This window comes from Lynx canadensis, chromosome X (genome assembly GCF_007474595.2).
Source record: "Lynx canadensis isolate LIC74 chromosome X, mLynCan4.pri.v2, whole genome shotgun sequence".
NCBI classification, from domain to species: domain Eukaryota; kingdom Metazoa; phylum Chordata; class Mammalia; order Carnivora; family Felidae; genus Lynx; species Lynx canadensis.
Genome location: NC_044321.2, coordinates 85,650,923 through 85,665,074, shown reverse-complemented (window position 1 = coordinate 85,665,074; position 14,152 = coordinate 85,650,923). Strand labels below are relative to the sequence as shown.

Here is a 14,152-nt window from a genome sequence, read left to right as displayed (position 1 = left end):
GAGTGACAATCGGGCTGATCTGTCCTGGGTCTTCTCGTTCTACACATTCTGCATGGCTTTATGTGCCACTTCGGTGCTCACGAGTCCTAGGTCTTTATCACTTTCCCAGACCTCTCTCCTGACCTCCAGATCCAGCAAGCCAGCTGCCCACTTACTTACCTGCCTGTCTGACCCACAGCGCAATAAACCTCTCATGTCTAAAAAGAACTCCATCTCGGGGTGCCTGGCTGGCTCAGTTGGTAGAGTGTGAGACTCTTGATTTTGGGGTTGTGAGTTTGAGCCCCACGTTGGGTATGGAGATTATTTTAAAATAAAACCTTTAAAAAATAAAAAGAGGGGCACCTGGGTGGCTCAGGTTAAGCGTCCAACTTCAGCTCAGGTCATGATCTCAAGGTCTGTGAGTTCGAGCCCCACGTTGGGTTCCGTGCTGACAGCTCAGAGCCTGGAACCTGCTTTGGATTCTATGTCTTCCTCTCTTCTCTGCCCCTCCCCTACTCATGCTCTGTCTCTCTGTGTCTCTCAAAAATAAATAAATGTTAAAAAATTTTTTTAAGGAAAAAGAAAATTAACTCCATCTGTACTCCATAAAATCTGAAGCAGGCTCCAGGCTCTGAGCTGTAAGCACAGAGCCCAGTGCGAGGCTCGAACTGAGCCTAAGTTGGAAGCTTAACCGACTGAGCCACCAAGATGCCCCATACAATGCTCGATCTTGATGAATCTCACACTTAATTAAAGTACAGTCTTTTTTTCCCCTGAAGGAACCTACTGATAAATCTAAAATGGTTTCAATAAAAAGACAAAAAAATCACAAATACTTGGAAAAAGCTGTGGCTGAGGCAAGAGTTAAAAGGCGACACACCCATTCAGTGACCCAAGCCAGAAACGTGGGGATCATCCTACTATTTTCTCACCCCTTCACCCATTGCATCTAACTGATCACCAAGTAATATTGATTCTACCTCCCACAAATGTTTTGAATGTATCCCCTCCTCCCTAACCCTACTACCACTGCCTTAGGTTGGGTCTTTGTCTCTCCCTGTATCAGTAAAAGCCACCTAACTGGTTGGTCTCTTTGCCTTCACTTTTGACCCTTGACCCTTGCTCTATCCACCATACTACAGCCAGAGCAATCCTGAAGTGCAGGCCTTATCCAGTTATTCATCTGCTTTAAATCCTTCCATGGCTCCCCAGAGTCTTCAGGATAAAGTCCAAATACCTATGCATGGCCTACAAGGTCCTTCATTATCTAGGCCCTAGCTACTTCTCCACACTCATCTCTTGCGATGGTCCTCACATTGCACATTCTGGCTGAAGCAAACTTGTAATGGTGCCCTGCATATCTCTGTGCTCTTTACCCTTCTGTGTTCTTGACCGTGGTCCCCTTCACTACCTCACCTCATTTTTGTTGGGAAAATTCTCCTCCTATTTCAAGAGAACTCCATTTTTATTTCACCCTATTTTCTTTCCTAAGTCCCTCGGGCAGACTTAGGTGTTTCTTTCTCTAGGCTAGCTTGTCATCTTGCACTTTGCTTTCATCACAATAATTATCACTTGACACTATATTTGACAATTTACCTGCCAGGTCAGTTCCCTGAGTTGAGGGCAAGGACCATTTCCTATTTATCTCTATCCACCTAGCATACACTCAGAGCATAGCAGACCATTTTGCCCATATGAAACACTGTCTCAGCAGAGGGAGTACTTTATTTTCCCTCCTTAAATCTTCGGCTAAAATGCATTTTCTCTATGAAATTTCCCCTGATTACACTTAGTTCACTCTATTCACTGCTTAATTTTGTCATGGCCTTGGGGCTTGGAGAAGAGTCTTCCAACAACAGATTTGTGCTTTAATGATTTAGATTTGATTCTCTCGTCTAGCTTGACCACTCTAAAACACTAAAGGACCATCTACTGAAATCCATAGAAGTGGGGTTCTTAAAAATCAATTCCTGGGGAAAAAAGCCACCTGTTTTTATGCTTGGAAAAGCAGTCAGGCATTTATTCTTGCCCTTCCCAAACCAAATGCCCTTGCAGTACACAGTACAAACAGTAAGCCACTCAAGTAACCAAGCCACCCAAGCCACCCACAGTAAGTCTTCTGAAAGGTACTGAAGCTAAGAGCTGGGGGCAAGACAGAAAGCTGAAATTCCCCTCAACTAAGGAAAGCCCCCCAGCTCCTTGAAAAGGCTTGTGAAGGGCCAGAAAGAAATCAATCTTCCCATGGAGCTCCTGGGATAGACTAACCCGTTGTGCTGCAGCAGTTCCAGAGGGGAGGAAAACAGGGCGCACACAAAATCTCCAGGAAAGTGCTTTCATATGCTCAGTGCCCAGAAGTTACCGACAAGACTAAATAAGTAAAAGTGGAAAGCCTACATTGCATTCATTTGTACTCCCCATACACATGTCGCTTGCTTGAGAGACACAGTGTTTTCCCTAGCTGGACTCCAAAGTTCCTGGAGGCCATCAACAGCATATGTTTCTTTTATAGTTCCCAAATTGCCCACCACACTGAGTACGCAGTATCTGCTGCAGAAACACTTTGTTGTTGACTGATTGATTACTAAGTATTTAACTATTTTTCTTCCCCTCGATGTTTTCAGGAATGCTTGTTATTCACAAAACGGTGCAGTCTTGGAAGCCAAGAGGAAATATTCATCTGTTGGTATACATTTTCCCTTGGCTATGCATTAAACAGAGATTTCCTTTGGCAATGTCAACAAAGGATGCCTGATGAGACAGGACAAAGAACTATATATAGAGATCAAGTGGCCAGAGGAGCAAAGTCGAAGAATGCCCTCCCTTAACCAGATTAAAGGAGTCTTCTTTCTGCTTCTACCTCCTTCCGGGGCTCTCCAGTCCCAACCAAAATAAAAAATATTTTCCAACTGCCTATCCCCTGAATTCTGAAGGCTGGGCTGTGACGGGAACAAGCTGAATTGCTGAAGAATTCAGCGAAAAAATCTGCGGTGATCCTAATCTCTGTTTCTGTAATAATAGGAAGAGTGCAGCTTTGTTTACTTTTGAGGAGAATAGAGAACAAGGAGAGAGAACTGAGAGAGAGAGGCAGTATTTATGGCCCCTTTATGAAAAGTCAGTCTGTGACAAAAATATTTGCAGACAATAAGGAAGAGGAACAGGTTTGGCAGGAAAATAGCCTCTTCCAGTTTTCTCAGAAGTGCCTTAGCTTGTATTGTCCATCCCCACCCTAAGTGAAAGGTCTGCTTTGCTCTGTGAATATAGTCATTCCCTATAGATAAATCTGGATTAGATAAGATGCAAAAAACTCAAATCATCCTTTAGTGTCCAGTTCTCATGGCAGACGGTATCCTACTATTTATTTCATTTTGGAAACTATTTACAAGCATTTATGGAGTCTCAAGTCCCTTCTTTAACTGCATTTCTAATCCCAGGCCTTGTTCCAAAGCCTCCTGGACACACAGGTTCTGTGCTGAATGAGTATAATGAGTACCCTGGATTCACCCTATTATTAGGAGCCAGTTTAGGGCACATTCCTAACCTTTCAGAAGGGATGATGTCAGAGCCCAGCCGCGCTCTTCCATAAACCATCCTGAACGGTTCCTGTCAAAGACAGAATCCTAAAACTGGAGAGCCAATGGAGTCAAGTCCCGACATACACTCTCACCCTCGACATATAATGCAGTATGTCATGGTTCTTTGCCAACTGTCAGTTGACATTTTATTCCATTATCTATATTTCCTGCACATGTATATCTGTATCAGGGTGGATGTGTGCAGCGTGTAAGCCTTCTGAGGGCAGACACTGTGCCTGTGCTCTTTTCTTTGCACCCAGCACAATGCTGTGCGTAAATACATATTAGTAAAAGGTGACCTTTCGTGTGCCAGAACAGACAGAGGCCTATACAATGGATTTAACAAGCATCCCTAAGGGAGCTTCTTAATCACCTCCTCTGCAGTTTCATCATGGGGCTGCTCTTCCCTCCCATTTGGCAGCTCTCGTGTCATCTCCTGAAGGCTCAAACAAGGCACTGTTAAAACATCACTTTTACCTAGAGGGGCCAGAATGAGTAGTTCTCTATTAACACAATGATGCATTGTTTTATGAGACTAGCTCCTTGCTACTTGAAAAGATTGGGGCCCTGCATACAGAGGTTTGATGGGTGCAGTGGGCTGGGAAAGGCCACAACAGGGCTATGTTTGGGTGAGGCTGGTCAGAGTGATACACTTCCCAGGGGCGGGATGATAAGATGTTAGAGAGGTCTTAGGATGAATAAGCAATGAGAATAAACTGCTTACCTGGCTAATTTGACTACAACTCAGACACTGTACTTAATAGTCTTTTTGATGAGAATGAGGAAGGTGATAATTATAATTTCTAACCACATTTTATTCACTATTAGCCATTACCCTGCCCTCAATCATTGAAAATTCTAAGCCAAGGGATTCCTTATCTTGTCTCCTGCTTACAATGATTCCTTGTCTCTCCACCAGTGTGGGTTTCTCATACTGTAATCTAGCAGCATAATCAGGAGCTTTGATTGAGTGGAACACAGAGGGATTCTGACTAGCTGAAAAGCACTCTGAAATGCCTTCTGTTTTGTTTCTCCCCACTTGTAAAGGATGAAATCAAAGAGCAAAAGAAGAGTATAAAGAAAGTAACCATTCACAGAATCATGACCTGTGAAGTCTGGAAGACACATCAAAGGTCATGTAGTCAGTTCAAGCTCTTATTTTGCAGGTAAGGACACTGAAGCTGAGAAGCTAAATGATTTACTCAAATTCATACTATCAGTTAATGGCAGAGTCAAGTCTAGAAGCCAGCTTTGCAACTTATGTTCGATTCTTTCTTTCCATTCCTTGGGCTTCTCCCTAAATTTCCCACGATATTCCACAATCTCGCACCTGGTATCCTATGTACCCTCCACATAGCGCCACTCTCTTCCACAAATGGGAGTGCCCAGCAGGGATTAAATTGCCATGATATGCTCATCATCCAAGTACACCCCACTTTAAGAAATGCAGTCCTTTAGGGGTGCCTGGGTGGCTCAGTTGGTTAAGTGTCCAACTTCAGCTTGGGTCATGATCTCACAGTTTGTGAGTTTGAGTCCCACATCGGGCTCTGTGCTGACAGCTCAGAGCCTGCAATCTGCTTCAGATTCTGTGTCTCCCTCTCTCTCTGCCCCTCCCCTGCTCATGCTCTGTCTCTCAAAAATAAACGTTAAAAAATTGTTTTTAATTTTTTTTGTATTTTTATTTATTTTTTGAGAAAGAGGTAGAGAGTAAGCAGGAAAGAGGAAAAGAGAGAGGGAGACAGAAACCCAAGCAGGCTCCACGCTGTCAGTGCAGAGCCTGACACAGGGCTGGAACCCACAATCTGTGAGATCATGACCTGAGCCAAAGTCAAGAGTCAGAGGCTCAACCGGCTGAGCCACCCAGGCGCCCCAGTATTTAAAAAAGTTTTTTTAAGAAATGCAATACTTTAAGAAATCCAAACAATCAAGAGTGGTTACTCATATAAGATTCTTCTCGCAACAAGAGTCTCATACTCTCTTAAATACAAATCCCTAGGTGGGATTTAACTTGAACCATTACATTTATCTGTCACATGAGTAAGATTAGAACTAGACTATCAGGTTGTAAATAGAATTAGAAATATTTTTATCTTGTCACTGCCCAGAAGGGGTCCTATAACATTTTACCCAACCCTGTTTAGACTTTAAGCCCTACCATTGCCTCTTTAACAAAATCAACACAAAACCAAATGCTACAGCTGAAGTTCCATGCTCTTGAGAAAGAGGGAGAAATAACATCTTTCTTTTATTACATCCACTTATGAAAAGACTCCTCTTGGAAGCTCTGCTCTATTGATGTAGATATCACATAGGTAACAAGTTTTGAAAACCTTATACTTGCATGACACTTTATAATTCATAGACAACTTGAACATAGATCTTATTTGTTGATGACAAGAGTAAGTGGCAAGGTGATGAGTGAGGACCAAATGAGGTGTGTGGGGACAAAGGGAGGAGAGGCTAGGAAGAGGAGGAGCAGTCTTGATAATACTGTCGCGGACACAATATTGCACAGAACAAACCTCACCCTACACCAAGGACCCAGGATTCCCAGATCCCCTGTGACACCTCAGAGATCTCTTTAGGGGGCTAAGATGTCCATAATTGATGAAAGAAGAAACACACCTCATGTTGGATTCTCCTATTGCCTGCCGCTTGGAAAGAAGTTCTGTCTCCCCAATCCATCGCCACCACATATCTATTTTTGTGTAAATAATATCTATCTGCCCCTTTTCTTGGAACAAGCATCCTAAAGGAATGAGACATCCCCAGAACTGCCATTCAGTCTTTCACTCCAAATGGCTGAGCTACACTCTGACAGAACTCAACTGCCCCCCAACTGACCACCTGATCCAGGTCCTCTGAAGGAAATGCAAATGTTTCTGTTACATACCTCAACTTGCTGGCAGATCTGTATTAGTTTGGCCATTTGATTTTCTAGTTCACTGTTGCGCTTAACCAGGTTGGTGAGGTTCATCTCCAGAGTTTGCTGTCATCGCAGAGAGTATGAAGCCAGAGGGAAACAGGGAAGAGGGGAAAAAATAAGAAATGTTCAATGAGCTGGAGAACCAACGTTATGTGGAAGTCATTTGGTCAATTGACAAACATTCAAAGATTCACTGAGCACTTGCTATGGGCCAAGCATTGTTCTAGGTGCTAATTAACTACACTGTACCTTTTTTGCTCCAGGCTCTCATTATTGGAAAAAAGATGACATTCATGACTTCGTGGATGTAGAATTTCATGATATTAAGGCAACTTTATGTTTTCTATATTTTTAACTTTTTAAAGTACTCATAGTATTTTGCCTTCATAGTAACAGTGTGGCATAAGAATAGGTATTATTCTCTTTTACAGATGAGTAGACAAAGGGAACTATAATTTATTGAACAATCAGTACTTGCCAGACATTATGCTAGGCGACTTCATATATACCATTTAATAACCATAACAATCCATGAGGTAGGATATGTCAGCATGTTACAGATGAGAACTGAGCTTCAGAATGGGGGTAAAGTGTCCTTCATAGTTCTATAATTAGTATGTGACAAAGCTGGGACTAGAACCCAGGTCTCTTGCCTCAGCCACAGCTTTTTCCAAGTATTTGTGATTTTTTTGTCTTTTTATTGAAACCATTTTAGATTTATCAGTAGGTTCCTTCAGGGGAAAAAAAGACTGTACTTTAATTAAGTGTGAGATTCATCAAGATCGAGCATTGTATGGGGCATCTTGGTGGCTCAGTCGGTTAAGCTTCCAACTTAGGCTCAGTTCGAGCCTCGCACTGGGCTCTGTGCTTACAGCTCAGAGCCTGGAGCCTGCTTCAGATTTTATGTCTCCCTCTCTCTCTGTCACTCCCCCATTCTCTCTCTCTCTCTCTCTCTCTCTCAAAAATAAACATTAAAAAAATTTAGGGGTGCCTGGGTGACTCAGTCAGTTGAGCATCTGACTTCGGCTCAGGTCATGATCTCACGGTTTGTGAGTTTGAGTCCCACGCCGGCTCTGTGCTGACAGTTCAAAGCCTGGAGCCTGCTTAGGATTCTGTGTCTCCCTCTCTCTCTGCCCCGTCCCTTGCCCATGTTCTCTCTCTCTCTCTCACTCTCTCAAAAATAAACATTTTAAATATTTTTTAATTAAAAAAATCAAGCATTGTATCTCATAGCTCCTCTTCTTTGGCCCTTCCTTATGTGAAAAAAACACAACGTTCTTTACTCTTGGTTGATAATGGGCTTTTATATTCCTTCCCATTCCCAAGTCTTCAGCTTTGGTGGCTGCTTCTCCTTTAGGACTAGTCCCAAAATCCACTCCTCTCTCACTCACCATCCCAACACCCCCACAAAGTCTGTTCCAAATACCCCAACTTCTTGGCCCTTCCTCTGCTAACATTCCTTCCCTTGGTTGTGTACATTGCTTCATCACGGTCTCCATGGCTCCTTTGGTTTGTAATTGTTCAAAGTTCATGTTTTCGATACAAGGGAATGGAGGGAGAAGCAAAGGGAAGTGGGGGAAGGGGGAGAGGACTCATGTACTTGGCCCCTTTCTTGTCTACTAAGTAGCTGTGGCTCCTTAGTATTCTTGGCACTGTCCCAGGAGTCCATCCCAGAGAATGTATTCCCATGGATATATGTATTTCTACGATGGGCAGTCTGATCTCACTTGTTCTCAAACCAGATTATGAGAACCAGCTTAATCTTCGCTTCCCTCTTGCCAGATTTCTATTAGTTTCTTTGGCTTTATTCCCATGGAAATGATTTTTCCCCATTTATTCCATTGTTCTTGGCTTGGGCATGGTTTCTCCCCTGGCCCTCTTTAACTCCACAACCATCTCAATCCGTGGCCCTCTCCTTAGCAAGGGCAAAGAGAATGGAGAAGGGAAAAAGAAGGGCAGCAATTGTTGGTTTGGGCATGATCTCTAAGATAAGTAGATATCACAAGAAAAAAAAAGAAATGGCAGTAGTTCAGAGATTTAATACAACAAAAAGTAATGAGTACCTACTCTGTTGAAGGTGCAGTGAATTCAAAGAGAAAGAGGAGGTGACATTAAGGTGGGTCTTGAAGGATAAGTGGGATTCTAACAAACAGAGATGGAGGGGGACAGGGTGTTCCAGGCACAAGGAATAACATGAGTAAAAGAGAATTAAGTATAAGGACATGTTCAGGGAAGAGAAGTTGACTTGGGCTAGAAGAGAGGGTACAAGAGAGTAGTGGGGGACAAGGTCGGAAATGGAGGTGGAGGTCCTGTTTTGAAGGTCTTGAATGCCTAGGTAAGGAATTTGTACCTCCTTTTATTTTTTAGCAGTGGGGACTTCCCAAAGGCTTTTGAGTAAGACAATGACATAATCAGGGCCGTGTTTATGAGATCAACGTATCAGCAATATGTGGGACAGACTGAAACTAAGGCCAGGGACGCTGGTTAAGAGGATGCTGCAATATTCAAGGCAGTTGGTAATGCAAGTCTGGGCCAAGCTGAGAGGATAATCGAGAGAAACATGTTTCAAGAAGGGATCTGTCACTGTCAAACATGCAGAGAGTGCAAGAAATATGAGGACTAGTAAAAGGCAGTTGGATATGGTCATTAGAAGCCACGGGTGACCTCTGAAAAAGGAGTTTCAGTAGAGTGTTGGAAGCAAATGCCAAAATGCAGAGTTAGGGAGTACGTCAGCAGTGACGATGTGGAGGCTACCAGTCTGGACTCCTCTTCAAAAATTTGGCTGAGTGTGAATAAGATAGAGCTACGGTCTGATGAAAGGGTCCAGCTTAGGTTAGAGAGTGGGCATTGGTAATGGGCTCGATCAGTTTATGACTTCCACTAGCACAGTGGTCCCGATTCCTAGATCAATGGAAAACCCATGTATCACCATCGACTAGATTGGCATATTAGGTAAATGTAATGTAGATTGATGAAGTCGGAGCAGACACAGTATTAGAAAGTCATGTTTCAAACTGTATTGCGTTTCCATTCAAACTTAGGATTCCATGGGGAAAATGTTTTCTAACAAGTACATGCAACCTGTTGCAACGCTTGTCATGAAACAAACTTCCTATAAATAATTCATAGTACAGAGCAGGACTAAGATCTGTGTGTTCCTCATTTATGGCCCAGAATGGAGACTCACAGTTTCTGTGAAGCCACTGAAAATAAAAATTAGGGCTGAAAGCATAATTTGGGGTCTGGTTAGACTATGGACCTTGGGTTACTGTCACAAAATTGTGGCAAATGGTTATTTTGCTCTGGCCTCCTAGCAATTTGTAGAACACCAGCACATTTTAACAACACAGAACTAGAACTGACAAGATGACTCTAATTTCAACCTTACTTCATTAATATGAAAATGCTTTGAAAAAATAAATCTCTGGCTAATGAAAACACCATCTGTTGATGGCTTTTTGCCACTGTTTTCTTACATTACGAGACATAATTTGAGGAAAACCCTGAACATTTATTTACTCACTTCCTATTCATTTACAAGGAATTAAAGCCTCCTCTCAAACTGAAATTGATTCTCAATAATGAACATATGCAAAGGGAAGCAGAGAATTGATACAATTATGCAGTCTATTTCCTCACCCTTCCTTATCATGCCTAGCACTGACAAATCACTTAGAACTAGAAATTCTGGGCCACTTTAGGCTTGAGTCATTTCATTGATTTAGCCAAGTAATTATCTTGCCTATCCTCTGGTGGGGCAGACCAAGAGAGTACACATATGTATGTGTTTGTGTGGGCATGCATGTGCCTCTGTGTGTGCGTGTGTGTGCGTGCGCGTGTGTGTGTGTGTGTGTGTGTGTGTGTGTGTGAGATTATATAGTCTCTATATGTAAAACTAAACATGACTCTTCGTGGTTGTGTTGTGTTTGGCTTTTAAAAATTGGTTTGTTTTGCTCTTCTCTTGTGTCGTCCAGTTAATCACTGGGCCAGGCTCCCTGTGTCCAGGCCTAGTTTAGTGTGGCTTTCTAGAACAGTTGAACCATGACAAAAGAGAGAGCCAAAGTGGCAGGGGATGTTGGAATGGAGATATCTGCTGGGAGGAAATGGGGACGGGAGGTTGGCAGGGGAGCAGGATGAAGTTCCCATTTCCTGCTGCAGGAGGTTACCTCTGGGTCCTTCTGTGCTTCCCCTGTGTGAGAGTTAGAGAAGCCATTTGCACTATGAAACTAAGATCCTCTTCACCTCCGGATGACTCCATCATTACAGCTTTCACAAAACTGTACACGCATCTCAATGGCACAACGTGAGGGGAATATTTGGCTGATTTGCATAATTGAGGTTTTAAAAGGCCCAAGTTAGCTAAACTGGCGGTCAACACGGATTCCATTTTTATCCAGTTTCCACTTCATTTGTCTCATATACACTTGACCTCTTTGTGTTCTGTTATACCCTTCACAAAGAGGAAAATGTTTCCCGATTCTGAGAAACCAGGCTCAGGCTATTCTTCCAGACAGCATCCCATAAAAAGAAATGGGATAATTGCTGGGATTTTTTTTTTTTCATTTCTTTAGACACAGGTTGTTTCAGATTAACTTTCCCATTGGCTCCCTCAAGAAACCAAGAGGCAAAACACTGCCTCTTCATGAAAGCCAGAGATTCCCCTGGTGGCATGCACTCTCGACCATGATCGCCACCTGTCATGCTCTGTGAAGGCATACGTGCTCACACATACATGAGCACACTTACACACACCTACCTGCCACAGCAAGTCTCAAAGCTTAAAAAGGGGGTGAAGCTTTCTGTCTGTTCTATTTAAACATATAGTATTGCCACCAAATGCCTGTAGAGTCTTTGGCTTTCTAAAAGGTACCAGGGGAACATTATTTAAGTCTACAAAGATCCCAACTGTTTTGATGTGGGAATTGAACTTTGGGAGAGGCAGGGGGAGGAGGGAAGGGAATAAAGGCCAATGTACCCCAAACTGGAGCCTTCCCCAATCCGCAAAAGACAACGTCATCTTTAAAAATGATCTGATGGGGCGCCTGGGTGGCTCAGTAGGTTGGGCGTCCGACTTCGGCTCCGGTCATGATCTCGGGGTTTGTGAGTTCAAGCCCTGCGTCGGGCTCTGTGCTGACAGCTCAGAGCCTGGAGCCTGCTTCAGATTCTGTGTCTCCCTCTCCCTCTCCCTCTCCCTCTGCCGTCCTCTGCTCACGCTCTGACTCTCTCTGTCTTTCACTAATAAATAAACGTTAAAAAAAATAAAAGAATCCTGCTGTGATTTTAAAAAAAAGATGATCTGAGCCAGTGACCCCATTACTATTTATCGACATGCTCTTTTTCTGACATCCTGTCTGCTCACTGATGTTCCCAGATATTCCAAAAGCCAGTAGCCAAAAATCTTAGCACATTTTTGGGGTCACATTCTGCTTTCTTTTTTTAACTGCTTGTCTTAAAATACTCACTTTGCTTTCGCTTCAGTCTGTCACTTTATGTATCAATTACATATGGCCTTTCAACAGCAGAACACACCATCTGGTCCACCAACTGAAGCCCACACCCTTATGCTGGAGTGTCTTCCATCCCCAAACATGTATTTGCTGTTATACAGGCATGGGGCTATGTCCCAGAATGGGATCCAGGTGATATACTGGATGTACAAGGTCTACTCTACTTGAGGTTTGTTAGAGAATGACGAGACTGGTCCTCAAGCCAGGTGAACCAGGTAGCCATCCCTCTTTTTTCCAGAATGTTCTGAAGTCATTCATTAAAGACCCATGCCTCCCATAGGGCCCTTATCAGGAATGTTACATGGACCATCCTGCATTTTGTTTCTTCCCCCTCTTTTCAGGTGCACAGCATGGTTAAATCTCTAGCATTAAAGCATATATTGTTATTTGGTCCTTCTAAAAGAAAACACTAAATCCAGTGTTTACTTTGGTAACAGAATAGTGAGCCAAAGCCAACTCTGCTTTCCTGGAATCCTCAATATTGTATTCTACTTGAACTGTTCCTCTTCAGTTCCTGCCTGTCATATACATCATCCTCTTTCTCCTTCACCTGCTCTTCTTTCATGTCTACCTTCTAGACCTTGAGTGTGCTGCAAGGCTCAGTCCTGGGCCTTCACTCAGCTCACTACTGCATGCCTCTACCTCCATGCTAAAAGCATTCAATCTAATGTCTCTAGCCCTGATCGTTCCGCCACCACAAAGGCCTGAATTTCAACTCCTTCTACAACACTTGCCCTTTTGGTTCTGAGAGTACCCCGTGCTTTCTCTCCTCCAGATATTTGAGCAAATTATTTTCTCTCTGCTGGAGCAGAGGCTCCTTACTCCATCCCTGTCCCCCAACTGGGCATCCAAAAACCTACCCAAAGTCTCTTTTGATGTCCCTCCTGTGCTCTCTCTCAATCCCTTGTTCTTCCACTGTCCCAGAACTCACCACACTGTCTTATAACTGTGTCCTTAACTATCTGTCTCTCCACAGTAAGCTGAAAGCTCCACCAGGGCTGGGACTGTGCTTTCTTTATCACTATAACCCCAACATCCCTTCTGGTACTTGGCATGTAATAGGTGTTCTCGAAATGTTGGATGAGTGAATGCATGTTGGATGACCCACGATCTTATCAAACTCAAATCTGAAGCCAAATCATCCCACCCAAACTGCCAGCCCCTCCCTAATTTCCCCATTTCTATCCCCGACCCACTGTTCTTCAAGACATCTCCTACTCCAAAATCATTTTTTACTTCTTTCTCTCCATCGTCTGTAACCACACAGTCATTGGCCAAGTCCCGTCAATTCGTTCTTCAGTCTCTCTCCATTCTGACCCTCTTTTCTGACAAACTCATTCCTGGTTCCCTGTTTTGAGCTCAGTGACTTCCTTTCCCTGATTCTTCCTCTTTGCTTCAGAGCATCCCGTGCAAACCTCTGTCATGGCACTTATCAGGCTGCCTTGGAATTTCTGATGTACTTCTCTGTCTCTCTTACTAAGTTCAAAGCTCCCCAAGGCAGGGACTGTGCCTCATTTCCTGTGTCCCCAGCTCTGACCACAATGACTTGAATGGTGTAAGTGTTCAGTAAACAAAATGAGTGTTCATGGATTGTTTGTTAAATGAATGAATGAATCCCTGGCCTCGATCACTGGTGCTACAGTTTAAGTTATTATCTGGTCTGTCTTCAGGGGAGATAAAGAACAAGACATTACCTCATTATATCAACCTTCAAGAACTTGTATGTCAGTATCACATTTTCCCCTTTCAAAAACACAGTCATTCTCAGCCACTCAACCATGCAAAATACATACATTCCTGTATGGTGACACGTACATATGTATGCAAATACACCCTCTCTCAACCCAGGCTTTCATAAAGATATTTCTTTCTCTTATATGAATCAGCATGCTGGTTCTGAAACTGTCAAATGTCCATTGGTAGATAAGTTGAGAGGGCATCTGTCTTGGCAGACAGAAGTGGGTGTCAAGTGGGTGAGCAGAAAAATGACTGGGAGAAGGCAGTGGCTGAGTGAGAATGGGTGGGTGGATGACAGAGCAATGGAGTAGGAAGAAGAGCAAGTAATCAACTATGATAAGATTCTAGAATATCATATTTTCCAACTTTTTAACTCTCATTGTGGCTTTCCTTTGAACACTCTCCAAGTCTCATATCTCCCTTCTCTTTGT

General features: G+C 43.2%; 1 protein-coding gene across 2 annotated transcripts in view; it reads right to left on the bottom strand.

Moving 5' to 3' along the window:
* Positions 1-14,152, bottom strand: part of MID2 (midline 2) — a 93,626-nt gene that overhangs the window by 59,402 nt on the left and 20,072 nt on the right. For both annotated transcript variants that reach the window (XM_032592138.1, XM_032592139.1), the window contains exon 3: positions 6,445-6,540. In XM_032592138.1, coding sequence (XP_032448029.1) covers positions 6,445-6,540 — 96 coding nt within the window. The remainder of the gene's footprint in view (positions 1-6,444; positions 6,541-14,152) is intronic.